We start from the raw sequence: 27039 nt of genomic DNA on the forward strand, positions 1-27039 counted from the left end.
AGTTTTCAGGGGGAAAAAAAGAGATTAGAAAAATACCTAGAAGTAGGAACAAAAATATCTAAAGATAGTATTTAAAAGCAACAATGTCAAGAAAAAAACATCTGTGATCCACAGAACCCTAAAATTCTTCAGTATTTCATTTAAATACACTTATATGTGTTAATCCTTTGGAGACCAACAGCACACGAACTTGTACTGGCTTATGTAAATTTTGGGTAGACCTAAGAATGAAATTTCTTCTGCAATCTGTGCAACCAAGCCAGTGTCCTGAAATGGCAAGGCAAGCTAAAAAACAACCTTTTGCACTACTTATCAAGCACTAGATTTTATCAAGCACTGGGTTTTCACAATACTCCATAAACAAAATACAGAAATAAAATTGGACTCGGAGACACAAATAAGAGTACAACTATAAAGTTTAAACTCCTTTCTCAAATTTGGCTCTATTAAAAAAAAAAGCCCCACTTTCTGAAAGCTGGACAACTAAAGATTACAAATTTAAACTTAATATAAAACAGGCAAATAGTACTTTACTTTGGAATTTTGCATAAAAGTTCATTTTGTAAAAAGAGGGGCTCCTCAGTTGGAGGAGCATGCGACTCTTGATCTTAGGGTCGTGAGCTCCACAATGGGCGTACAAATTACTTTAAAAAAGGGGGTTCCTCTAATGGGGTGCCTGGGTGGCTCAGTCAGTTGAGCAACTGACTCTTTGATTTCAGCTAAGGTCACAATCTTGGGGTTGGTGAGTTTGAGCCCCGCATTGTCAGGCAAAGCTTGCTTAGGATTCTCTCTCTTTGCCTCTCCCCCACTTGCTTTCTTTTTTCTCTTTACTCTCTCCCTCTCTCAAGATAAATTTTTTTTTTAAAAAGGGTTCTCTACTTAATAAAAAAGTTAAAACTACCTGAAAGAATCATACTAATTCTCAAAAACAAAAACAAAAACAAAAACAAACTATTCCCCAGAGCAAAGGAACTGAAAACAAAGGACTGGGAACCTCTCATCCTTCAGTAAAATCCTCAAGGACTGGAGGTTCTACAACTACTTACAACCAAGGACATAAAGGCATCCAATAGGCAGATTTGTCATTAGGGTAATTACTCTTACTTTTACACAGATGACTCTCAAATTTATACCCCTAGTCTCTCCCTTCTCTTCTTCACCCTTACTACAATGATTCATTCACTTCCCAATCACTTTAAAGCTCCAGCCATTTTAATTGTTCCTTTTAATTCGCTAGGGCACAACTACCAGACTGATTTTCCAATCCGTACATAATATTTTCAGATAGATTAAAAGATGAGTGCCAAGGGGCGCCTGGGCGGCTCAGTCAGTTAAGCGTCTGACTTTGGCTCAGGTCTCGATCTCACAGTTCATGGGTTCAAGCCCCGCATCGGGCTCTGTGCTGACAGCCAGCTCAGAGCCTGGGGCCTGTTTCAGATTCTGTCTCCCTCTCTCTGACCCTCCCCTGCTCACGCTCTCGCTCTCTCTCTCTCAGAAATAAATAAAACATTAAAAAAAAAGAAGAATGCCAAATTGTTCAAACCAGCTATATAAACTTACTGGCTCTAACTATCCAAACTTACACCTTTAGCCATTTTCTAAGACACTAGTCAAAAAGTCCTCAATGTTGTTCTACTGATCCCTAAATTTCCTAAAAGCTTTTTCTGTTAATCCAATGCCTGAAATTTAAGGCACCCCTCCTCCACAAATTAATCCCTAACTATTCCAAACTTACAAATATATCTTTCCTTTCTCTGAACTGTCCTAGCACTAAAGATCTGCACTTATAGCCAAGTGTAGTGTTGTCTGATACATCTGTGATAATGGAAATGTTTTGCATCTGTGCTTCCACTATGGCTGCCCTAGCCACCCATGTGGCTATTGAGCACTTACAATGTGGCAATTTAAGTTTAAAGCAAAAGCAAAAACTCAGTTTCCTCTGTTGTACTAGTCACATGGGCTAGTGCCTACTATACTGAACAGCACAGATCTAGTGTCTGGCTCTCTATAACCTGAACATGACTCTGCAACCCAAACATTACTGATCCCTCCAATTTACCTTGCTCCTAAAAAACCTCATTTCCAATTCATTTGGCCATTGTTCCCAACATTCAGTTGTCCATTGTGGATTCCCTGCTGCTTCTCAAACCACGCTGCATAATATGCCAAGTGTTTTTCACTTCCTTTCTCCACTGGTAATACTTAATTACTGGGCACCTTACTATAAGCCAGACACTTAAACAAAACAAGTGTTTTGTTTACATGGTAACTAAACCTAAAAACCTTACAAGGTAGAATTTATTTTTCTGAGGAAAATTAATCATAGCAAGAAAAATTAATTCCAAAAAGTCTGTCCTTTTCAGAAAACGTCTCTAAATTCTGCACTTTTTCAAGGTCCAGCTGAATGTCACTATTCCTGAAGTGTTCCAACCCAACTTAACAATTCCAACCCTTAAATACTTTGCCATCATGTTAGGATACACACTCAGGGGTGAATTTATTCTGAAATTTACCAAACAACCTTCAGGGACCCTCAAATGCATGGATCCCTTCCAATATCCTTAACTTGGTTTTAGTTACATAATTTTATATTACATCTGTATCTATAGATAACAGATACACCTCTGCATATACCTCAGAACTCTTGAATTAAGGCCCATCTACTACAATGGACTCAGCTTACTTTTTCTTCCTTTAATGGATACTCTAACCCTTAAGGTCTGTTTTCTCTGGCTCCCAAGACTGGCTAGGAATAGGACTGTTTCCCCAGTTTCTTCCTTCTTAGTTACTCCCCCAAATAAAAGGTGACCCACTTTTCTTTTGAGAGTTTCATAGTTAATCACGATAGAAAAAAACAACATAACGGTAATTAAAAAACACAGGGGGGCGCCTGGGTGCCTCAGTAGGTTGAGTCTGACTTCAGCTCAGGTCATGATCTCACAGTTCGTGGGTTCGAACCCCGCATCAGGCTCTGGGCTGACAGCTAGCTCAGAGCCTGGAGCCTGCTTCAGATTCTGTGTCTCCCTCTCTCTCTGACCCTCCCCTGCTCACGCTCTCTCTCTCTCTCTCAGAAATAAATAAAACATAAAAAAATTAAAAACAGTATTCTTGGCTGCAGATTAAAAAAAAACAGGATAATTACAAAGAAGAAATCTACATACTTAAAACAATCCCAATCAGAATCAGCTGCCTTTTTTTTTTTTTTCTTTTCAGAAACTGATAAACTGATCCTAAAATTCATATGGAAATGCAAGGGTCACAGAATATCCAAAGCAATTCTTGAAAAAAAAAAGGAGCAAAGTTGAAAAATCAAACTTCCTGATTTCAAAACTTATTACACAAAGTTAAAGTGATCAGGACAGTGTGATACTGGCTTAAGAATAAAAATACTGATCAGTAGGACAGAATTGAGAGTCCAGAAATAAACCCTTATATTTAGGGCTAACCAACAAGGGTGCCAACCATTCAAAGTGGGGGAGAACAGACTTCAATGTGCTGGGACAAGTGGATACCCATATGGACAGGAATGAAGCTGAACTCCTACTTGATACCACATACAAAAATTAACTCCAAAATGGTCAGAGATCCAAATCCAAGAGCTGAAACTTTAAAACTCTTGGGAGAAAACATGGAAGTAAATCTTCACGACACTGGACTAGGCAATGATTTCTTGGATTTAATCAGAAGCAAAGGGTGCCTGGGTGGCTCAATCGGTTAAGCATTTGACTCTTGAATTCAGCTCAGGTCATGATCTCGTGGTTCATGGATTTGAGCCCCTGTGCTGGGCTTCACGCTGACCATAAGGAGCCTGCTTGAGATTCTCTCTCTCCCACTCTCTGCCCCTCCCCAGTGCATGCTCTATAATAAATAAATAAACTTAAAAACAAAACACCAGAAGAAGGGACAAAAAGAAAAAGAGATAAATCGGACATTAAAATAAAAAACTTTTGTAATCACCATATACAAAGAACTCTAACTATTCAGCATAAAGACAACCCAATTTTAAAGTGAGCCAAGAATCTGAACAGACATTTCATCAAAGATATACAACAAAAAAAATGGCCAATAAGCACAAGAAAAGGTGTTCAACATTATCAGTCATTAGTGTAATGCATATCAAAACCATAATGAGACATCACTTCACATGCACAGGAACAGCTATAATAAACAGACAATATCAAGACAAGGATATGGGGAAACTGGAACCTTCATATACTGATGGAAATGTAAAATGGTGTGGCTGATGTGGAAAAAAGTGTTTGGCAGTTCCTCAAAAAGTAAAACACTGAGATACCATATGATCCAGCAATTCCACTCCAAATATATACCCAAGGGAGCTGACACACTGTTGTTCACGCACACAAACCACTGTACATAAATGTTCATAACAGCAGTGCACATAATAACCCAAAAGTGGAAACCCAAAGGTCCACCAAAATGATGAATGGGTGAACAAAATGTGGTATATCCATACAATGGGAGATTATGCCATGGAGTTGTCAAGTACTAAATGGAAATAACGACAACATGGGCGAAACTTGAAAACATACTGAAGCCAGACACAAAAGACCACATATTCTAGGATTCCATTTATATAAAATGTCCAGAATAGGCAAATCCACAAAGACAGAAAGTAGACTGGTGGTTGCTAGGGGTAGTGGAGAATGAAGAATGATTGCCAGTGGTACAAGTGTCTTTTGGGGGTGATGAAAATGCCCTAAAATTAAAACTAACTGCGGTGGTGGCTGCAAAACTTTGTGAATATACGCTAAAAACCACTCAACTGTACAACTTAAAATTGGTAAATTTTATCTTATGTGAATTATCTCAATGAACCGTTTTTAAGAAATATTTTATCACATGCTTTCTGGCCATACCTTCTATTGAAATAGTAAAATAAAAACGTTTGGGCCGCTTATTTCTGAAGAGTTGGGAGTCCCCAATCTGTGTCTTTTCTAACTCACGCTTTGGTTAAAACTCCCAAAAGCCTTTACTCCCTTTAGCACAGGGTATTTATTCTTGGAGACAGATCTCTCAAGAGGGCTCAGTCTGGGTAATACTCAAGAAGCTCCTCATACACACGGACTTGGCATATCCACTTAAAAATTATAGTCAGATAGGAGGAAACTTGTTATATGCATAATTTATATAAATCGCACGATTTTAAATATTTCTTCTAAAAGTATACATCTCCAGAAAACACCCAAGTCTAAAAAAGTCTGTGTCCTAGTCCTGCCCTTAGTGGCCTGCACAGCTGGGTGTTCCATGTGGTCCTTTGTCTGAGGCCACCTTCTCACAACATAAACGTAGATTCCAGTTCTACCACTTAGTTGCGTGACTTTGCCCAAGTTGCTTAAACTGTGTGCCTCAGCTTACTCACTTCCTAACGTGGGACTAACAAAACCCGCCCGTTGGTGCCGAGCAAAAAATAAACTCTAAGTGACGCTCTGAACACAGCATCTGGCACTCAGGGATGTGAAGCAGCTGCTGCCTGTATATACTGTTCCGTGACAAATCTTTTTCTTCCCAGATATTTGCACCTTGACTAATTGATATTAGCCCTCTCAATCAGCTTCCTCATCGGTAAAAATCTACGTCAAAAGATCGTTGAGAGAATAAAAGGAAAGAGGAAAAGGAGCGCACAGGAGGGCTTTAAAAAAATGTTCATTTCTTTTCCGTCCCCACAGCCAAGGCCATCTCTTTAGCATTGCCCTCCAGCCCCAACGCGCGCCCAGCTCGAAGTCCTTAAACACGGCCGAGGGGCCTCCCCACGCCGCCGCGGCAAACCGGCGGTGCCCGTCTCCCACCGCGCCGGCCAGGACCCCACGCCAGGGAGCCATGTTTCCCAGGCCGGAAAACGCAAAGGTGCACCTATGTAAGGAGTAAAGCACCCTCCCCAGCAATCCGCCTCTCCCACCCAAGACGACCGCGTCCCGGCACAAAGACCGCTTTCAGCACCGGCGAAGCCCTTCGCCTCCCTCACCCCACCCACCCAGCTGGTGGGGAGCCGCGGTGGAGACCCGACGGGCCGGGGGAGGTCTGGGTGGGCGTGCGGCTAAAAGCCCAAGACAAGGGGGGCGGAGGTCACCGCGGGCCGGACAACCTCGAGGAATCCAAGCCCCGGGGGTCTGCGGCGTGAAGGAGGGGGTCGCGCCTCACCTTCGCTCGCTTGCGCCGGCTGGTCCGTCTCCCCTCCGGAGTCTCTGCGATTCCCGTTTCCATCGGGGTCGCAGATCCAGGCACGACGGTAGGCCCGGCTTGAGGCCCGGCGGCCCCCGGTGGCTCGGCCAGGCCCCCGGGCGGGGAGGCCCGCGGAGGCTCTTTCTTGCGGGGAGTGCGCTCCCCCGCCACCCCCGGCCCGGCCTCAGCAGGGCCCGACAGGCCCGCGGGCGGCGCGGCCACCTCAGAGCCGTTCTCCGCGCCGCCCGCTGCCCCGGGGCCGGCCTCGGTCCCGGCCGCCGCCGCCGCCGCTGCCGCCGCCGCCGCCGCCGCCGCGGCCTTCTTCCCAGACAACATCTCGGGCCGCCTGGCCGCCGACGGCCGGAGGGGCCGCTCTGTCTGTCGGTCCGTGAGTCCGGAGCAGCCTCGCCTCGCCTCACTTCACGAAGGTAGCTCGCTGCCAACCGCCACGGCGTACGCACGCGCTGAGCGCGCTCCCGCAGCGACCGGACAAAAAGGCCCCGGGACGCCCACAGCCCCGCCTTCCCCCGCTGCCATAGAGCTGCATCCTCGCGGCTAGAGAGGCACCACGGCACTAAGCACGATGCTTTCCTAGAGCGTCGCCTTGGCCTTTGGAGTTGGCCCCAGCACCTTCCCGCTCCTAGGGCTTCTGGGCCAGACTACACCTCCGAAGGTGACCATTCGCTCCGGGGACTTGCATACATCCATAAATTCATTCATTCACCTACTCAATTTGTCAGTTCAACCAATATTTATTAATGCTTTCTACGTGGCAAGGGTTTAATTATGAAGTTTTTGCTTTCAAAGAGCTTACAAATTTAGTGAAGAGAAAACACTGAAATGTACCTCGTAAGTCATCTTACTGTTTCCTAATTGTACTGCTTGGACAGGGGAATCTTAGAGAGCAAGTGAGTTTCGTGGTAATAAAATGGACAGAAGTCAGGAAATCCAGGGTTGAGTCCAAATTGGACGGCTGTTGCCTCGAGGGCTGTGTTCATGCTCTTCTGTCTGGACCTCTTTCCCATTAGCACTCCCTCACTCGCCCTCATACCTCCTCCCATTCCAAGTCTTCCATACATAACACCTCTTTTTACTTGAGGTTAATTCTTTCTAGTGCTGCAGATGATGGTGGTGAATTTTTTTCAATTCCTCCAGGACTCCTTTAGTGACCGAACACTGGAACAGCTTGTATTCGTCAAGCTTGTTTCTACTTATTAGACACAATTATAATTGCTTTTTTACACGTCTCTCTTCAAATTGTAATTTTCTTCCCTTTTTTTTAAAGCCTTTTTTTTTTTTTTAAAGCAATGTTTACACCTAGCTTGGGGTTGATCTCACGACTGTGAAATCAAGAGTCGCATGCTCTTCTGACTGGGCCACCCCAGTACCCCTTCAAACTGTAATTTTCAAAAAATAATTACACTTACATGAAGCTCAAGGACTAGTAAAACTAATCTCTAGTGCTAGAATCCAATCAGTGAGCCCTTGGGATGAAGGTGAGCCCTGAGCAGGAGGGAATTTGCTGGGGTTGATGGAAATGTTTTTTTTATCCCGATTGGCCAGGCTACACATTAGTCAAAACTCACTGTACTATACTATCTGTATTTTTATATTTTACTTATGCCAATTTCAGTTCAATGAAGTTGAATTTTTTTAACTATGCAAATAAAAAAAAAGGAAGGAAGGAGGGTAGTTAAGTCCAGGAAAATTTTCTCTGTGCGAGAAAAAAGGTGTAATCATAGTACAATGATTACAATGACATATGGCTCAGCTATGAACTACACTGATGTGGCCTTAATAACATCATGAATACTGTTTTCACCAAAGTGATAGAATTATATTGAAAGAATGGAGAAAAGAGAAAATTTGCGGAGGAGAGAGGTGAGAGGGATTTACAGAGGAGGGACAAAATGGGAATGGGGGAGGTTCTGCACAGGAGCTAAATCCTTATCTTCCATCATAAAAAGATAGTATGTAATGTTAAAATTGAGAAATCAAGAAATAACAGTACAAGCATACAATATAGATATATCAAGATAAATACCAGAAGAAACAGTTAAAAAGTTGGAACAAGTTGTCTGAGTCATATAATTTGAGGATGGGAAGGGGTGAGATAGGAGATCAAAGATTGTTTTAAACTCTGTAGTTCTATCTGACTTGTTTGCACATTTAATAATATTATAAAACTTAAAATTAGATTTTTAAATATGCATATCCTTTGACCTAGCAATTCCACTTTCAAGAAGACATTCTAGGAAAAGATGTAAGTGTGTGTACAAAGATTTAACTTTAATGCTGTTTACCTCAGGTTATATATAATAACAATAAAGGAAAACTAACCTAAAGGCCCAACAAGTGGCCACTAATTAAATAGAATATCATAGCCATTAAAATTGACATTTGAATATGAAGAACTCCCATACAAAATAGTGAGCATATGTCAAAGATTTCTTTAACTCATTTTTAAAAATTTTTAAATGTTTTATTTTTGAGACAGAGCATCAGCAGGGGAAGGACAGACAAAGAGGGAGACACTGAATCTGAAGTAGGCTCCAGGCTCTGAGCTGTCAGCACCAAGCCTTTCTCAGGGCTGGAAGCCATGAACCATGAGATTATCACCTGAGCCGAAGCCAGACGTTTAACTGACTGAGCCACCCAGGTGCCCCAGCAGGATGATAACACTGGTTCAAAGCAAAATATAGGGGCACCTGGGTGGCTCAGTTGGTTAAGCATCTGTCTCTTGATCTCAGTTCAGGTCATGATCTCCAAGTTTGTGGGATTGAGCTCCATGTCTGGCTCTGCATTGACAGTGTGGAGCCTGCTAGGGATTCTCTCTCTGTTCTTCTCTCTCTGCCCCTCCCCTACTTTCTCTCTCTCAAAATAAATAAACATTAAAAACAACAACAAGAGAAAATATGAAAAACTGATATTTAGTCACTAGTCAGTGGAAAACAATTCTGGAGTAAGAAAAAAGTGGTTAATGTCTTACAAGACTTTGATGTTATCTTTTCTATCAGATAGAACTCATTTGCCTCTATTTGCAAAAAAATCATTTGCAACTTACTCATTTAGGATTTCCTAGAAATAACTAATTTATTTCATTTTTTAAAGTTGTGGTAGAATACACATAAGTCTTAACCATTAAAACAATTTTTTTAATGTTTATGTATTTTGAGAGAGAGAAAGAGAGAGAGAGAGAGAGAGAGAGAGAGAGAGAACAGGGAAGGAGCAGAGAGAGAAGGAGACACAGAATCCGAAGCAGGCTCCAGGCTCTGCCTGATGCGGGTCTTGAACTCACAAACCGTGAGATCATGACCTGAGCCAAAACCAAGAGTCGGATGCTTAATGAACTGAATCACCCAGATGCCCTCACCTTAAACATGTNTAAAGTTGTGGTAGAATACACATAAGTCTTAACCAGGTGCCCCAACCATTTTTTAAGTTTATTTATTTTGAGAGAGAAAGAGAGAGAGAGGGGGGGGGGGTGCGGGGGAGGGAGGAAGGGGCAGAGAGAGAGGAATAGAGAGAAAATCCCAAGCACTGTCAGTGCAGAGCCTGATGCGGGTCTTGAACTCACAAACCGTGAGATCATGACCTGAGCCAAAACCAAGAGTCGGATGCTTAATGAACTGAATCACCCAGATGCCCTCACCTTAAACATGTTTTTAAAAGTTTATCTATTTTGAGAGAGAGCACATGCATGAGGAAGGGGCAGAGAGAAAAGAGCTGTCAGCAGGAACCCAGCGACCCACGTGGAAATCTAGAATCAGATCCTCAACCAACTCCATCACCCATGTGCCCTTCACCATAACCATTTTTAAGTGTATAGTTCACTAGTGTTATAGTCACATGATTATACAATCTCTCCAGAGCTCTCCTCATATAAAATTCTGTATCCATTAAACCACAACTTCTCGTTCACCTGCCTCCTGGCAACCGCCATTCTACTTTCGGTCTCTGTAAATTTGCCTACTCTGGATATCTCATGTAGGTGGAATCAAAGAGCTTTTGTGTTTTTGTGACTGGCTTATTTCACTTAGCATAATCTCATAGTTCAAACCTGTTGCAGCATGTTTCAGAATTTCCTTCCTTTAAAAAATTTTTTTAATGTTAGCTCATGTCTTTTATTAACACATATATGATCACTTGTCTTCTGGTTTGTTAAAGCAATAGGTCAGACAACATTTGGCACAATAATGTCTGTTAAAGTGGCTAGCCATAAAAACTCTAGCACCACATTCCTCTGAAGGGTACTCCCGATGAAGGTGACTGATTCTGCCATTCTCATCCACCTTACAGTATTTCAGGACAGCCAGCTTTACCTTCTTTCTCTCATGCTTCTTCATCTTGGGAGTGGTGTAAGACTTCTTTTTCTTAGCATCACCATGAAATCGCACCACGAGAGTGGATTCCTTTTGAACGTAGTTGTCGGACAAAGTATGTCCACCATCCAGTTGCTTTGCCAGCAAAGACCGGTCTCTACTGATCAAGAGGAATTCCTTCCTTATCCTGGATCTTGGCCTTTACATTTTCTACTGTATTTTAGGGTGCCACCTGGACACTGATGGGTTTTCATGAAAATCTGCATCTTGGTAGTGGTTCCACCTTGCACATCAGATGGAGGATTGGAAAGGAGAGCACTGCAACAGCCCACAGGGTTTTCTGAATTTCCTTCCTTTTTAAGGCTGAATAATTCCATTGTAAATATATATATATATATATATATATATATATATATATATAGTGTTTTGTTTATCTATTCATCTGTTGTTGGATTTTGGGGTTGCTTCCACCTCTGGCTACTGTGAATAATGCTGCTATGAACATAAGTGTACAAATATCTCTTCAAGACCTTGCTTTCAGAGTGCCTGGGCCACTCAGTTGGTTGAGCGTCCAATGACTGATTTTGGCTCAGGTCATGATCTCACAGTTTGTGGGATCGAGCCGCATGTCAGGCTCTGCACTGACAACTCGGACCCTGCTTGAGATTCTCTCTCTCTCCCCTCGCCCCCTGTTCCTTCCTCCCTGGCCTCTGGCCCTCCCCCCTCCTCCTCCCCCCCCATCTACACTCACACACACGCACTTCCTCTCTCAAAAATAAATAAATAAACATGAAGGAAAAAAGAAGACCCTGCTTTTAGTTATTTTGGATATATACCCAGTAATGTAATTGCCAGAGCAACTTATCCAACTTTTAAAAAGTTAACATCTGACTATACAGAGTCAGTGCCCTAATCAATATCAAACAGTAAGTCAAAGTTACCTTCCCCTAAAGCATCAGATGACCAACAGGTAGACCAGCTGGACAGAATTTTAGTATGACGGTAAACAGGCTCAATGTAATCTTCTTGCCTTATTTCCTGATCTTGGGTAATTTTTCTTTGCAGACCCTGTCACTATGAGAGTAGGGGCTCTGTGCTGTTGGCCATTTTATCCCCAGTGGCTAGGCCCAGAAGTACTGCTGAATAAATGAGGTATCACTAAGGCCTACATCGCCTGGCTCTTGTGAGGACGTCATGAGATATTGCTTGCAAGCTGCCTGTCAAAGTCTGGCACACAGTGGCTGCTTAAGACATAGGAGTAGCTAATATTATTGTTATGCGGCAGCTGGGAGAGGGGGACTGGTTATGACTCAGAGGAGGGGGCAGCCACAGCTCCTGTCATGGAGGGTAACTGTCCTAGAGGGGTCACCAAGGCAGGGTCTTGGGGCCTGGGTGCCTCCAAGCCATAATGCTGGGGGAACTAATGTCTCTTTTAAGGAATCTCCATGGGATACTTGCTTCCTCGGGCACCATAGGAACATTGGTGGCTTGGCTGATCAGCTATAAGCCAGTCTTGTTTGGGTTCCTATTCCTTCTGCTGTTGCTTAGCAACTGGTTGGTCAAGCATGAAGTCCAAGTCAAGCCTGCCCCACCAGAGCCCCAGAAGGTGAGTGAGAGGGGCCTTGGCTTCAGCTGAGGATGATGGGATGTTTACAGCTAGACTGGGGGATGGGGGGCAGGGAAGATGTCAGGATAATGGGGCAAGACTGATGAGTCCGTAGCTCTGGTCTAAGCCCCTGCTCTTCAGCTCCCACCTGGGTGATGCAGGACAAAGCGCTTCCTTCACAGGGCTTCAGTTGCGTTGGCTATAAAATAGGGACCATCCCTAGAAAAACAAGAAGACAAACTCTTAAAATACAGAGATCTGGTAGTTGCAAGAGGGGAGGTGGGTGGGGAAGGGGTGAAATAGATAAAAGAGATTAAGACTACACTTCTATTGATGAGCACTGAAAAATGTCTGCAATCGTTGAATCATATTGTGCACCTGAAACTAATACAATACTGTATATTATATTTCAATAAAAAGAGAGAAAAATTTGTAAAAAAAAAAAAAAAAAAGAAAGAAAGAAAGAAATAGGGACCACCCCAAACTCTTCTGCTTCATGCTTAATGTCAGTCACTGTGGTCTGACAACAATAACAACTACTTTAAAGTGGAGAAATTTTAAATAGATGAACTAAAGATATCTGTGTAACATAGACACATCTCTAGAATAACATAATAAAAACAACAGAAATTGTACCCAGATTATGACATCTTTTACATAAAGTTAAAAAACATGCAAAATAATACCCTGCCTTGTTTATGGATGCCTATGTGTAATGAAAATATATTGAGGCTGGATTTCTCAACCTCTGCACCACAGATACTTTGAGCAGGATCGTTCTTTATCGCGAGGGTCTGTCTTGTGCATTATTGGATGTTTAGCAGCATCCTTAGCCTCTACCCACAGATGCATGACAAGCAACAATGTCTATAAACATTGCCAAATGTCCTGTGGGGAGGCAAAACAGCCTCCCACTGAGAACCACTGATATAAAGAAATGTATGGAAAAAATAAATACCGAATTCAGGATTGCAGTTGAGATGAGCTTCAGGGAGGGAGGGGACCCCTAGGAGAGGGATCCACAGGGGACTTCACATTACATTTGTCATATTTTATTTCTTAAGCTGGAATGAGAACATGGCTATTTGCTGTAATACTCACTTGTCTTGCATGCCTAAAGTATTTAACTTTATATTTTTATTAAAAATTTTTTTAATGTTTATTTATTTTTGAGAGAGGGAGAGAAAGCATGAGCAGGGGAGGGGCAGAGAGAGAGGGAGACACAGAATCCAAAGCAGGCTCCAGGCTCTGAGCTGTTAGCACAGAGCCCGACTCAAACTCACAAGCTGTGAGATCATGACCTGAGCCAAAGTCGGTTGCCCAACTGAACCACCCAGGCACCCCTGTATTTTTAAGTTTATTTATTTTGAGAGACCATACATATGCTCAGGAGTCAGGGAAGGACAAAGAGAGAGAGGGAGAGAGAGAGAAACCCAAGCAAACTCCACACTCAGTGGGGAGCCGGACTTGGGGCTCCATCTCACGACCACGAGATCATGACCTGAACCGAAATCCAGAGTCAGTTAAGCCTCAGACTTCAGCTCAGGTCATGATCTCATGGTTGTGAGTTCGAGCCCTGCGTGGGGCTCTGCGCTGCCCAGGGTGGGGTCTGCTTGGGATTCTTGCTTTCTCCTCTCTTTCTGCCCCTCCCTCCACTCATGCTTTCTCTCTCAAAATAAATACATTTTAAAAAATTAAAACATTAAAAAAATAAAATGGTTTTAAAGATGAGGGATTTGTAGCTGAACCCTGAAAGAAAAAAAAATCAAGTGTTACAAACTGCATGGGGGCAGATGAGGATTATAAAGGTGAGAGTGTATCATGAGGCCACTGGGACTTGGCAGTTGGTGATTTTATGAGGCCTGACTCAAGTCGCAGAGAGGCACACGTGAAACACAAGCTCCGGACACAGATATATTTGGGTTCAGCGTTTATGTCCCCTGTGAGTGCAGATTACGGGGCCACTCCATTTATTCCTATGAACCCAAGGCAAGTATGGGTCCTGGCAGTTTTGGAGGCTCCCAAATGCAGGTTGGGTGATACTGGGAAAGGGACTTTTCCTCACTAGACCCCACATCTCTCACCTACCGGGTGTGGCAAAGATGCTCTCCTTGCAGGCTGGTTGTGAGGCTTGATTACCATGACGTTTGTAAATCTGTATTAACCAAGGTTTCCTTTTCTCATGGTGGGTGAGTTTAGGAAGAGGCAGAGAAACCTAAGCCTCCTGAAGCCAAACCCAACGGCTGCATCATGAACACAAAGGAAGTTGAGAGGCTGCATGCCTGCTTTGCCCTCCAGGACAAGGTCCTTGAACGGCTCATGTTCAGCGAAATGAAGCTGAAGGCCTTAGAAAATCAGATGTTCGCTGTATGGAACAGAATGAGTCACCACAGGAGGTCAGGCCGGAAGCGGACTTTTCCCATGAGGAAACACAGACTAAGGAGGCATGACTCCATCTTCTCCACCATCTCTGATTGTACTTCTTCTAATTCCCCTTCATGAGGTTAGAGAGACTGGGGTGGGCTGGCCTCTTCTGATGTTACCTTTGCTCAGTAAAACCCAGTCGGAGACTATTGAATTTTCTTAGTAGATCACACTGGACAGCAGAATTGGAGGCTGGAAGGCCGATCACTTTTGGAAAAGAAGTCAGTGCTAGGTCAGCCAGACAGCACTCTAAGATACGACCTGACAGGGGCTCAGAACCCAACTCTTCCTCTCAGCTGGACCACCTCAACCCTAGTCCACGGCCCTATACCTGTTCACCTTGTAATGGCTGCCCAAGCCCCCAGTCTTCCACTTCTCTTTTGCTCAGAGGCCAGAGCCAAGGCCTGCCAAGCACGGCTCTGGGCAAGTCCACCGCCTCTTCTTGAGCCTACGCCATCGCTGTGGCTGACAGAATAAAAGCCACACTCCTTGCCATGGTGTTCAGGCCCTCCATGATCTGACCTCCTTTCCAGGCTTCCCTGACCCCTTACTCTCCCTTACGTGCTTTATGCCTTGTGCCAGAACCCTAAACATCAGTCACTGGGGTACCCCCTTTGTGATTTTTGCCAGAGCCATGAACCACCTGAATATTTAACTTAATATTGTCCCTTTAAACGGACTGTATTTTCCTTAGATAAATTTATCTGTGAAGGAAAGTAATAATAAAAATAAGAATAATTATCTGTACACTAAAAAGCTCTATCATTTGCCCAAAATAGAATATAACTGTCAACGGGCACCTGGGTGGCTCACTCGGTTGAACGTCACAGTTTGGCTCAGCTCATGATCTCACAGGTTGTGGGTTCAAGCCCTGCACTGGGCTCTATGCTGACGGCTCGGAGCCTGGAGCCTGCTTCAGATTCTGTGTGTCCCTCTCTCTCTGCCCCTTGCCCACTCATGTTCTGTCTCTCACTCTGAAAAATAAATAAACGTTAAAAAAAGAACATAACTGTCAACGACAACAAGACCGTGAAGACAGAACAATGTTACTTTTAAAATGCCAATCAGAGCTTGGTTCCCCATTGAAGCATCTGAGCCTGGGAACTTCGGGTTAAAAAGAGATTAGCAGGTATTAGTGTTTGAGAGAGATGCTAGCACCAACCTAAGACTTCTCCACAGGGGGAGCTGGGAAGGAAATCACCACCTCGCTGTGGGGGCCAGAGTGTCTTTCCGTCTTGTTGGTGCCCCTCCTAAAGTGATCTCTACTCAAACCAGATGACTGGTCATCCCCCAAATGCCTCCACATCTTTCTCACTTGTTTTCTTTCCCTGGAATCCCTTATCTTCCCCTTTCTCCTTACAATCCTTTAGTGCTTCCGGCCTCCAGAACACTTCCCTCACCCAGCTGCACCCTCACCCAGCTGCAAATAGTCTCTATCATTAGTGCACCCCCAGCATCTTATCTACAGTTCAATAGTATATCATCCACAGCCTGCTGGGATCTGATTTGCGCACTTTTCCATATTCCCTCCCCACCCTCTGGCTAGATTATAAGCTCTCTGAGGCAAGCTCAGCATCTTGTTCATGTGTATTTTGCCCCACAGCACCCAACACTGTGGCTAGTATATAGTCAGTGCTCAATCAACAGCATCTCTGAATGTTGATCACAGTCATGTGTCCTGACATTTTCTCTGCCCTTTCCGTTTATGATGGCTCTCCTATATCCTGTTTTGTTTAAGAGCAGGATCTCTGGACCCTAACTGCCTGGCTTTAAACCCCAGCTCTATCAACTGCCAGCTGTGTGATCTTGGACAATTCTAAGTTGTTTATCCTTGCTGTACCTCAGTCTGCTCAACTGGAAAATGGGGGGAGTAGCACTACCAACCTGATTGCTTGCTGTGAGGATTCAGTGAGTTTCTACACCCTCTCAGGTCTTTGCTCAAATGATCCCTTCTTACTGAGGACTCCCATGACCTCCCTACTTAAAATCACAACCCTCCCTTATGGGTCCAATATCTTCTCCTTGCTCTCCAACTCAACTCTCCATCCTGGGGTTGCCTCAGGCTGGTTTAGGGCTGGCCAGGTTCCTTCACAGAGGATCACTCCTCTCAGGGAGGCTCTCTTTACCAAACCTTCTTCTTCCAGGTTTCCTTTGGAGCCAGGGGTGGGTGATAGGGTTCACCTCCATTTTTCCTGCCCAGCGGTACCATGCTATCTTTGTGGATTCCCTATGTGTGCTGCTTACATCTTTGTAACAAGTCCCCTTCATACAGCTTCGTGGGCCATTGCTAAAGGTCTTGCTGTATGACCAGGCCTCGGGACTACCCAGAACTGGAGCGTTAGGAGCACATCCACATGGTACCCTCTGCTGTGGAAACAGATAAAGCAATTAGCCACAAACTCCATCTGTATGTGACAACGAACAAACACACAATAAGGCACTGCACCTTGACAGAGCCTCTGGACAGAAAAGCTGATCAAAATGACATGCTATCACATCCACTTGGTATACCAGATCCATGCCTGGACCCACCACAATAACAAAAAAACAAAAACCATCATGGAGGTCTAAGGTGGCCCAATGAGGATCCATTTGATCTATGATGTCACTGGGCTCACAGAGTATGTCTTACTTGCCAGAAGTCCTGGCTCGTGGCTCCAGGTGTACCACAATGACTTGGGGATCTGGTCCGTGCACAACAGGCAAATTGGTTGCAACGGATTCTGACCACCAAGACCTGGTTTAGGATATAGGGTGGCTAGATTCTTCCCCAAGCAGATATCACCCAGACTCCTAATGTTCTGATGCACACCTTTGCTGTGTGCTAAAATTTCCCAATATGGGGGCGCCTGGGTGGCTCAGTCGGTTAAGCGTCCAACTTCAGCTCAGGTCATGATCTCACAGTCCGTGGGTTTGAACCCCACATCAGGCTCTGTGCTGACAGCTCGGAGCCTGGAGCCTGCTTCAGATTCTGTGTCTCCCTCTCTCTCTGCCCCTCCCCCCCCTCAGAATAAAACAAAGACATAAAAAAAAATAGTGTTTAAAATTTCCCAATATGATACAATCTGACAATGGAACTCTGCTTATAGCTTCTACCTCCCAGTCCTGGCCCTTGTCAACACAGAATTCACTTGTTCCTCCACACTGGCCACCTGCAGGTAGTGACGATGAGGGAGCTTTGCTATGACTCGCTCAGGGTACAGTTACGTCAGCCGCTCATCGTCCTCTGTGGGCACCTAGGAGAGGGAGGGGCACGGCTGATGTGTCAGGCAGAATGCTGACTCCTGGGCTCCTACAAGGTCAATGCTCTGGGAAAGGACAAATCATCTGGCTCGTCCTAGGCACCTGACAGACTGCAGCTAATCTAGCAAGAACACATGCAAGCAATCTCAGGAAACAAGCCAAGGTGGAGGGCTAAGTGACCTCTTAACTTCTCTTCCAGATTTGGACAATGTTCAACAGCCTCTAGCAGCTGCCGAGGCCAATGCCCATGGCACCAACCTGTCGCAGTACTGAACTTATCATCACCCTTGCCCCTGGCCACCATACCCAGCTAGAGGAGACCTCCCGGTGACTCACCCTCCGACAATGGCTTAGACATTGCTCCTAGTTGGCCACAACCACCAACAGCTGTGTCTCGGGCCTCCACAACCGTGTCCCCATCCCTTGCTCAGATGGGGTTAAGGCCCATGGGCAGAATATTGAGCAGTTCACTTTATATCCCGGGACTGTTTTATGATTTGGATATAGGTCTTTGCGTCTGGCATGGACTCCATGGCCGGATGGCTCAGGCCTCCACAACAGGCTCTGGACTGACATTCTAGGCCCCCCTTCCTTCCACAGTGCCTCCCCTGGAGTTGCCAACAACCACTGGACATCCCATTACAAGACCAGCTCATTTCTACCCCTGTTGTTCATGCCACTCCAGTTGATTTCTATCCCCAGCGGTCAGGCTTATGTTTGATGAGCCCTAGGTCAGGGGATAGACCTTGAAGAAAACAATTTGGATTGTATTGGAAGACCCTGGGAGCTCACTCCAGGTTCTAGCAATGAGATGACAGCAGGTGGACTCCAGCCCCTTGCTTCCCAAAGCAGAACTGATTCCACATGGTCTCCATGCCCCTCAGCGTCTTCAGGTGGCTTCAGCGCTGCAAGCAATTTCTCTGGTGCCTGAGCTCAGACCAGTTTATCTTTACTTGCAAGGCTGACCTCACACTGCCTATAAAACAATACAGTAGAAGCTAGGGGGTGGGTGGGGGTCTTTTGGACACACTCCAGCTGGATGTTTCCAGCTATGCCCGGACCCTCAAACCTCTCTCCAGACGATGATGAGAGGCTGTACGATGTACCAGTGCCTCGTGTCCTGCTGACCCACTGCTTTAAGTTTCTGCCAGTAGGCGATTTGCACCCACGCTACATGACTTGGTGGCGTTTGCCATCATCCAGCACTCAAATCTCCTGGACCTCGGGGCTCAGTCCTCAGACTCTTTCTTTACATTGTTTCACTCCCTGGTGATGGCTTTAAATATTATCTACTATTTTCTAACACCGATGATTTTCTAAATTATATCTGTGACACAGACTTCTAAGTTCCAGATTCAAATTTCCAATTACCTATGTCCATACTTTCATATCTCAAAATTCTGCTCCAAACCGCCCCCCCCTGCACAGGCTTCACCTTTCCAGTTGCTTAGGCCCAAAACTCGAGCTGGGGTGGCTTGCTGGCACAGTCAGTTGAGTTCCCACTCTTCGTTTCTGTTCAGGTCATGATCTCATGGTTTCGAGGGTTCAAGTCCCGCGTCAGGCTCTGCCCTGACAGCATGGAGCCTGCTTGGGATTCTGTCTCCCTCTCCCTGCCCCTCCCCCGTTCTCCCTGTCTCTCTCTCTCTCCAAATAAATAAATAAACTTAGAAAAAACCCCAACTCTGGAGCCGTTCCTGGTCCTCCCTTTCCCTCTCATGTCCTGCTGTAATTCATAAGCGAGTCCTACTGGCTCCATCTCTGGAGCGTGTCCAGACCCCCGCCGTCTGTCATCTGAACACACTCCCGCCTGCTCTCCCCGCCCCTGTCCTGGCCCTCTAGTTGGCTCTCAGCACACAAGGCCAAGTGGTCCTTTAAAAATGTCAGTTGGGTCATGCCACTCCTCTGCTCTAAACCCTGCAGTGGCTCCCATGTCACTCCGAGTGAGGACCAACGTCCTTCCCACAGCCTATGAAGTTCTCCACGACCTGGTCTGCCATTTCCATTCTGACCCGGCCTCCTGCCCTGCTCCTCACTGAGTGTGCTCCAGCCGTCAGACTCTTTGCTTTTCCTTCAACGTACCAGGAACACTCACCATCCGAGAGCCCTCTGCATGTCCCCCTACCGAGGACTCTCTTCCTCTGCTGGCCATATCCCTACCTCCCTTACTTCCTTTGGGTGATTTGCTAGACATCTCTTTCTCAGTGAGGCCATCCTCATCTCCTAGTCTAATACTATAATCCACCCATCTCCTCCCCTCTATTTACTTTCCATAGCATGTAACACTTTCCAACATGCCACTTGATGTATTTATTCTGTTGCCTCTGCTATAATGTAAGCTCTACAAGATCAGGGAATCTTTATCTGTCTTGTTCACTGAGATAGCTTCAAGCACCTTGAACGGTGCCCAGGACTTAGTAGGTGCTCAAGAAATATGTACCGAGAACCTGGCTGGCTTAGTTGGAACAGCATGCAACTCTTGATATTGGGGTTGTGAGTTCAAGCCCCACATTGGATGTAGAGCTTAATTAAATAAATACTAAAAAAAAAAAAAAAAAGGGGGTTAACGGTGAGTACTTGTTGCCCTTGTGTCCTTCCCCAGACCTGAGTGTAAGACCTGGTGAAGAGCAGACCCTCCATGAGTGTTTCTTGGATGACTCAATGGATACATGTGCAAACAGATGAGCAGATTGATCAATCCAGGCCTGTCTTAATTTCAGACACTTTCTTCATTCTTCCCAAGAAGATGAGGGTGGTGACAGTTGTTTCCCCTCTATGGGGATGTTCTGGAGTGGATCTGGGGACAAGGGAGTGCCCTCAAAATAATGTGGGGAGCATGTGAAATGGAGAAGTTGAACTCAGAAGGAAGAGTTTCAGGATGAGGGCCAAAGAGGAACCCAGCAGGAGTCCCCAGGGTCCACAGTCCACTTGAACTCTGGAGCCTCCTGCCCCTCTGTGTAACAAGTCCTGCTCTGAGCTCTAAAAACCCGAACATGGTCCACAAAGAAGAGACATCAGAAAACACCTTCAAGAAGTGTTGGGACTAGGCTGAGTTCTGTAACTGGAGGGAGAAAGATGGGGAGGAAGAGAGCAGGGGAGACGGCGAAGTAGGCAAACAGGAGATGGAGAGAGAGAGGAGAGACCAGCGGGGTCATGAGTAGGGAGCACCGGGAGGGGCCGATGGTCATCACAGCGGCTCACATTCGTTGAGCACTTACTGTGTGCCAGCCACAGGACTGTGTGCTCTGGGTGTCCCAGCACATGTAATCCTCGCTCCCACCACAAGGGGGCAGGCTCTATTTTATGACTCCCTTTACAGGTCAGCACACTGAAGTCCTAGAGAAGTCAATAAACCCAACCAAAGTCGAATAAGTAGCAACTGGTGGAACTGGGATTTGAACCCGGGCAGTCTGATTCAAGGGTCCGATTTTTTATTTTTCCAAAGAGCAGTGGGCAGCCACAGAAGGTTATTTAAGCAAAAGTCTAATATGATCTCTCATGTATAAAGAGGATGAATAATTCCTCCCTCACAGGGCTGTCGTGGGGATTATCTTTGTTCAACCACGGAAAGCCCTGGGACAAATGCCTGGAGGAGGGGAAGCACTCAACGAACAGATGAGCCTCCACAGGAGGTTGAGGTGGGGGCCTAAAGATTTTACACGTGGGCATCTGCTGCCGCCATGTGGCCACTCTGCTGTATGGCATGCTACAGATAACCACTCACTTCAGAGGGGTGAGGCTGATCTGGGTTGTAAGTGGCTGCTTTGGGGCACGGGGTTAGGGAGGAGCTCAGAGAGTAGCTGGTGTCCTGGGGGTGAGGGTCTCTGTCAACAGAGGTAGAACCCTGGAGTGGACTGATTCATATATTCAGCTCTGGTTTGGAGACACAAACCGAAGCGAGACATGGTCCTTGCCCTAGAGGACCTCGTAGTCTGATAAGGAGACAACAAGGGAGGTACACCGTGTTTGGGAAACAGGACTTCGGGGTCCAAATCCCATTCCTGCCACTTCCTGGGAAGAACAGAATATGCCTCATGGGACTGTTGTGAAGGCCAAAGGACATAACATGGGAAGCACTAAGCACTGATTTCTGGCACAGTAGGCATTCAATCTGTGACCCAGAGGCAGGCTTCCCACCCTGCTTCAGCCTTGGCAAAGACTGACCAAGCAGGCAGGTACAACAGAAAAGAAGACAAGGGTTCCAGTCCCACCACTGTCACTAAGCTTGCTGTGTCACCAAACTGGAGTTTGGGCAAAATCACTCAGCCCGCTTCTTGTCCTAATTTAGCAAGCCTATTTCGAGGCCAGCCCACGGGGGATGCAGACTAAGATCCAGAAGGCCTGCCTCCACCCATTTACATACCGGACCCTAAGCATCAGCGAAGTGGGGAGAACCAAGCCCTGTCAATGACAAGGTCGCTGGGAAGCAACTGTGGGGCCCGACTGACACAGCGAAGTGGAAGTTGGTGCAGCCCAGGAATGGCGGCGTGGGCTTGCTGCTCAAAATGGTGTGGGCTTGCTGCTCAAAATGGCGTGGGCTTGCTGCTCAAAATGTGGTCCGTGGACCGGCATCGATGTCACCTGGGAGCCAGTTAGAGATGCAGGATCTTAGGTCCTGCTCTGACTCACGGACTCCAAACCTGCGGCTTGCCTTGCCCCCCAGGGTGTTCCTACACAACTTTAATATGGGGTGGAGACACACTGGTTTGGGGCGGTGCTTCTCAACCTTGACTAGATGGTAGAATCACCAAGCCACGCCCGTGGGCACCTGTAGAGGTAGGACCCAGACACCAGTGGTTTTTCAAAGCTCTCCAGGTACTTCCAATGTGCAGCCATATCGAGTGTCAGGAAGGCAAATACATTTTCTCTTTTTGGGCCAAGTATAATCAAGGGACAGGGGCGCTTGGGTGGCTCAGTCGGTTAAGCATCCAATTCTTGATTTTGGCTCAGGTCATGATCTCACTGTTCATGAGCCTGAGCCCTAAGTCAGGCTCAGTGCTGGAGCCTGCTTAGGATTCTCTTTCTCTCTCTCTCTTTCTCTCCCCTCCCCCGCTCTTTCTCAAAAATAAATAAACTTAAAACTGACAATAACTTTCTAGAATGTTCACTGAGAAAGATCTGATGCCTGACACAGGGGCTGGGTAGAAGTTGTGGCACAAAGCTAAGTTATAACAAGAGACTGGCCTTTACAGAGCCCTCACTCAGTGCGAGGTTCTGGGCTACCTGCTTTACCAACATGCTCCAATTTAATCCTCATGGTAACCGAGATATTATTAACCCCACTTTATAGACCACCCCCCCCCCCAAGAAAACCAAAGAGGGCACGCCTTATCCAAGGCTACACAAGCAGCGACAGAACTGGTTATCTGAATATTTAACAACTAGGTTGACCCCTAGAAGTCTTCAAACTGTGTTCCTTGGAGCCCCAGGTTCCTCAGAGGCAGCTGAAGAGCTGGAGTGGGGGATGGACAGGTCTGGGAGGCCTGTGGGTCACCTCTCTTGCACACTGGGCTTGGCAGACACTCCTTTTGGAGAGAGCATCATTCCTTTTCCAGCCTGGAGCATCTTGGATCACGTGGTGCTGTCCAGGATCTCTGACAGATGTGCCCCCTCCCTGTTGCTGAGGAACCCCAGGAACTAATCCTAATGGCGGAGGGCACATGGTGGAGGGATTAATGCTGCGGTAATCGGCACCACATCTGCCAGTCCCCGGGGAGCCTGGGTGAAGCCTGCACCTCAGAGCCCAGCAAGCCACTCCTGTCCCCTGGACTCCTGGACGGCACTGGCCAGCCATGGCCGGGCCTGAATTGCCCTGTCCTACCTGAGGCTTCCAGAAGAGAGTGAGTTAGGGCTAAGAGCCTGGGGGTCTGAAGGGGTTGTTCTGAGGCTGGAAGGGGAGGCAGGGGTGGAGGGGATGACCAAGTGTCCTGATTTTTCTGGAACTGAGGGAGCTGGGACTTTTAGTGCTAAAATCATGAAAGACCCGGGCAGACCTGAACAGCTGGCCAAGCTCACGGGTTCCTGAGTTTGGTTCCCTCTGCCTTTGAACTGGAGCTTCATGAAGGGGAAGGTCTGCTTTGCCCCAACCTCGCCCCCTCCTTGTCTTGTAGCATTTCTGTCCCTTCCTCTCTTTTCCAGCCTCCAGGACCTCTCTTTGCCTTCACTGCTCTGACTCGATTTCCCACTCAGAGTCTCCTAGGCTGTAGACCTGAATCCTCAAGGAACTGGAATCTTCCACACCTTGGAGAGGATGAAGACCCAGGTGAGGCACAGCCCCATGGAACCTTGCTTCAAATAATGGACTAAATCACCCACATCACCTCCATCATCATCATCATCATCATCACTAACATTTCTAGAATTTGCATTGTAGGGCAGGAACAATTTTGAGTGTTTTACATGTCATAACCATTGAATTCTCAAAACAAACCAAAAATTACTCCTCTTCTTCATATCCCAGGCCTTTGACTGGCATGGCCCCCAATTCATCCCTGCTATCTGTTCAGTGAAGCCTTCCCCCACCTCCCACCCAGAGGCTGAGTTCATGGGGACCTCGGACACCCAAGAGCTGTCTGCACATGATCTGTTACATCTGTCTCCCACAGAAATTACTACGCTAGTGACCAGTTAGTGAACAGCTTTCTAGGGGCTTTGCATGCATTATCTCACTGACCCTCACCTAAATTCTACAAGGAGTAGGAACGATGGTCCTTCCCATGATGCAGTCAAGAAAATGGGGACTCAAAGAGGAAGCCATTTGTCTAAAGCCCGTAAGGGTGGGGCTGGAATCAAGTCTTGCTTTGCTTGCTCTGCCGTCCTGCCAGCTCCATGGGGACAGATGTTGGCCAATGGCTCTGTGTCCCCGGGGCTCAGCACTGTGACCAACACACCGCCGGCCCTTGGAAACTGTACTCTGGGTGCAGGAGTGGATGCAGTGGGATGTGCCAGAGTGGGCAGTGAGAAGGAGAAAGGAGGGGAATGTCTTGGGGTCGTAGACCACCCGGGAAAGGAGGTGGGGGAGTTGTGGTTATGGGTGGGGCTCGGGGGAGCCAGGCTCTTCCTGAACCCCCAGCCCCCACCCCCGCTGGAAAGGGGGAGGGGAGAGATTCCTGGTGCCTACTACTGCAAGTCCAAATGTGAGCAGCTGGTGAGCAGCTTAGAGGTTGAATACCGACCCCACCTTTGGGTCTATTGGAATAAATCCTGAGATTGGAGACAGGCATGAGAGGAGGCTGGGCCTCAGAGGAGAACTAGGAGCTGGGGGTGTGGAGATCCCAGTCACATGTGAGGTGGGGTGTGATGGTGCATAGCACGGAGCTAGAATCCCAGATCCGTCGTGTGCTGTCCGTGACTTCAGTAAGTCATTTTAAAGTCTCTGAATTTCATTCTTCCCTTGAAAATGAGATGCCCGTATCTTGGTCATGCTATAGGTGCCTGTTGAGGTTAGGCTGCCCTCCCTCAGGGCCACCAGCCTGCCCCGGTGACTTTTGCTTGTGCTCGAAAGGAAGAGCCTTCCAACTTCCCTCCGACACAAAGGATACCAGAGCGGTCTCCCTCCCCCCCAGTCTGCTCCTTGAGGCTGAAGCAGGGTCTTGTGCCTGATGTTACTCCTCTGACACCCAGGTGGAGACATGTCCTTAGGCTCCTTAATGGCTTCATTTTTTTTTTAATGGAGATACAGTTTACATGCATTAAAAGTCACTCTTTTTGGTGTACAATTCTGAGTTTTGACAAATGCACACGGTCCAGACGGACCACAATCAAGATACAGAATGGTTCCATCACCTCCCACAGTCCCTTCTGCTCCTCTGTCATCTCCCCCCTCCCTACCCACAGGCAGCCATTGAATGGTCTTCTGTCCCCACAGTTTTGCCTTTTCCAGAACGTTATGGAAATGGAATTGCATTGACTATAGCTTTTTGAGTCTGGCTTGTTTCATTTCGGGTAATGCATTTGCGATTCATTTGTGTCACTGCCTGTACCAGTAGTCTGTTCCTTTATACCTGCTGATCAGTATCCAGCTATATGGATATACCACAGTTTGTCCACTCACCAGCTGAGGGACATCTGGGTTATTTCCAATCTCTGGAAATTATGAATAAAGAGTGGGAACCCCAAATTCTAAAGCTGGAAATCAAAGGAGATTTCCAGGTGTAAAGGTAAACTCAACAGAAAAGTCTATCCTGCTAACAGCTGAAGACACAGAGGTCCAGAGAGAGGAAGGGACCCAGCCATAGTTATAGCTGACTCAGGAAGTGGGGCTGAGATTCGAACCTGAGGCTTTCAACTTGCAGGACAGTGTAAAGTTCAAAATATGTTTCCTGAGCATCTGCCAGTGCCAGGAGGAGTGCCAAGTGTTACAGGCATAAAGGCCAAGAAGGAAGGATGTAAGAAGGCTGCAGACACCGGCCAGGGAGGAGGGAGCAGACAAAGCAGCCAGCAGTACCCAGCGCAGAGTACTGTTACAATGCACTAAGGCATGCGCGTAAAACAGAGAGGAGAGGCCCCTCGGTTCTGTCTGGGGGAGAATCAGAAGGTTCTACAAATGGCCATGGGTTTTAAGGGAAGAACACAAGTTTGTCAGGTGGAAAAGGATAGAAAGGGTCTCACAGACCCTCCCAGAGGGACCCTGCCTCACAGAGGGACTGGCAGGTGCAAAGCCACAGAGAGTGGGATGTGGGGTGTGGAAGTCTAAAGAGGCAAAGGGGAGGGGGGAGGAGGAGGGGAGGGGGAGACGGCCTGTGGAATCTGCTGGGGTCTGATTACAGCAGGCCTCTCTGGCCAGACTGCTTGCCGCAGCCTGTGCTGCTGTGTCAGCTCTCCTCATCATGGAAGAGCAGGCAGGATTGGACAGAGAGAGAAGGAACTGAAACTCAGTGAGATCCTAATGGAACAGAGTCTCCAGAGCGGGTGTTGGTACAGACAGGCACTTAGTATGTTTCAGAGATGGTGGCACACAAGTTAGTGCGGCACAGGACTGGAATCAATCATTCAGTTAATTAAAATTTTATTTATTTATTTTGAGAGAGAGAGAGAGTGAGTAGGGGCAGGGCAGAGAGAGAGAATCGCAAGCACAGTCCGCGCTGTGAGCGTGGAGGCCAGTGTGGGGCTCGAACCCACAAGCCATGAGATCATAACCTGAGCCAAAATCAAGAGTTGGACGATTAACCAGCTGAGCACCCCCAGGTGCCCCAGGACTGAAGAATTTAATAATACGTGCTGAGATGACTGATTGTCCGCATGGAAAAAAAAATAAAATTAGATTCC

At 46.6% G+C, this 27039-nt stretch overlaps 2 protein-coding genes and 1 pseudogene across 7 annotated transcripts in view; 1 reads left to right on the plus strand and 2 right to left on the minus strand.

Annotated features, from left to right (window-relative positions):
• Positions 1–6672, minus strand: part of KDM1A (lysine demethylase 1A) — a 58853-nt gene extending 52181 nt beyond the window's left edge. The window contains exon 1 of one of the 2 annotated variants that reach the window (XM_039231508.1): positions 6160–6672. In XM_039231508.1, the coding sequence (XP_039087439.1) occupies positions 6160–6516 (357 nt within the window). In that variant the 5' untranslated portion in view covers positions 6517–6672. The remainder of the gene's footprint in view (positions 1–6159) is intronic. The other variant, XM_039231517.1, reaches the window with a different exon arrangement.
• Positions 6673–6954: 282 nt separating this feature from the next.
• On the plus strand, positions 6955–18470 carry TEX46 (testis expressed 46). Of its 5 annotated transcripts, none has more exons than XM_039231557.1 (4): positions 6955–7029; positions 11568–11654; positions 11940–12108; positions 14308–14686. In XM_039231557.1, the coding sequence occupies exons 2-4, from the start codon at positions 11650–11652 to the stop codon at positions 14608–14610; spliced, it is 477 nt and encodes a 158-aa protein (XP_039087488.1). In that variant the 5' UTR covers positions 6955–7029; positions 11568–11649; the 3' UTR covers positions 14611–14686. The 5 variants fall into 5 exon arrangements, 3 of the variants coding, with proteins under 3 accessions (XP_039087488.1, XP_039087478.1, XP_039087461.1); XR_005528313.1 differs by lacking the exons at positions 6955–7029; positions 11568–11654 and adding exons at positions 16271–16440; positions 17975–18470 and having other exon boundaries at positions 11813–12108; positions 14308–14611; XR_005528312.1 differs by lacking the exons at positions 6955–7029; positions 11568–11654 and adding exons at positions 16276–16440; positions 17975–18470 and having other exon boundaries at positions 11813–12108; positions 14308–14611.
• Positions 10304–11609, minus strand: LOC120231098 (annotated as a pseudogene).
• Positions 18471–27039: the final 8569 nt, after the last annotated feature.

The sequence above is a fragment of the Hyaena hyaena genome, unplaced genomic scaffold, assembly GCF_003009895.1.
Source record: "Hyaena hyaena isolate Hyena2069 unplaced genomic scaffold, ASM300989v1 scaffold_3, whole genome shotgun sequence".
NCBI classification, from domain to species: domain Eukaryota; kingdom Metazoa; phylum Chordata; class Mammalia; order Carnivora; family Hyaenidae; genus Hyaena; species Hyaena hyaena.

Excerpts from the sequence above, each read along its gene's own strand:
- TEX46 (XM_039231530.1), top strand. The coding sequence starts at position 11,911 with ATGCTGGGGGAACTAATGTCTCTTTTAAGGAATCTCCATGGGATACTT. Across the intron at positions 12,109-14,307 it reads CCCCACCAGAGCCCCAGAAG|GAAGAGGCAGAGAAACCTAA; the intron begins GTGAGTGAGAGG and ends GGGTGAGTTTAG.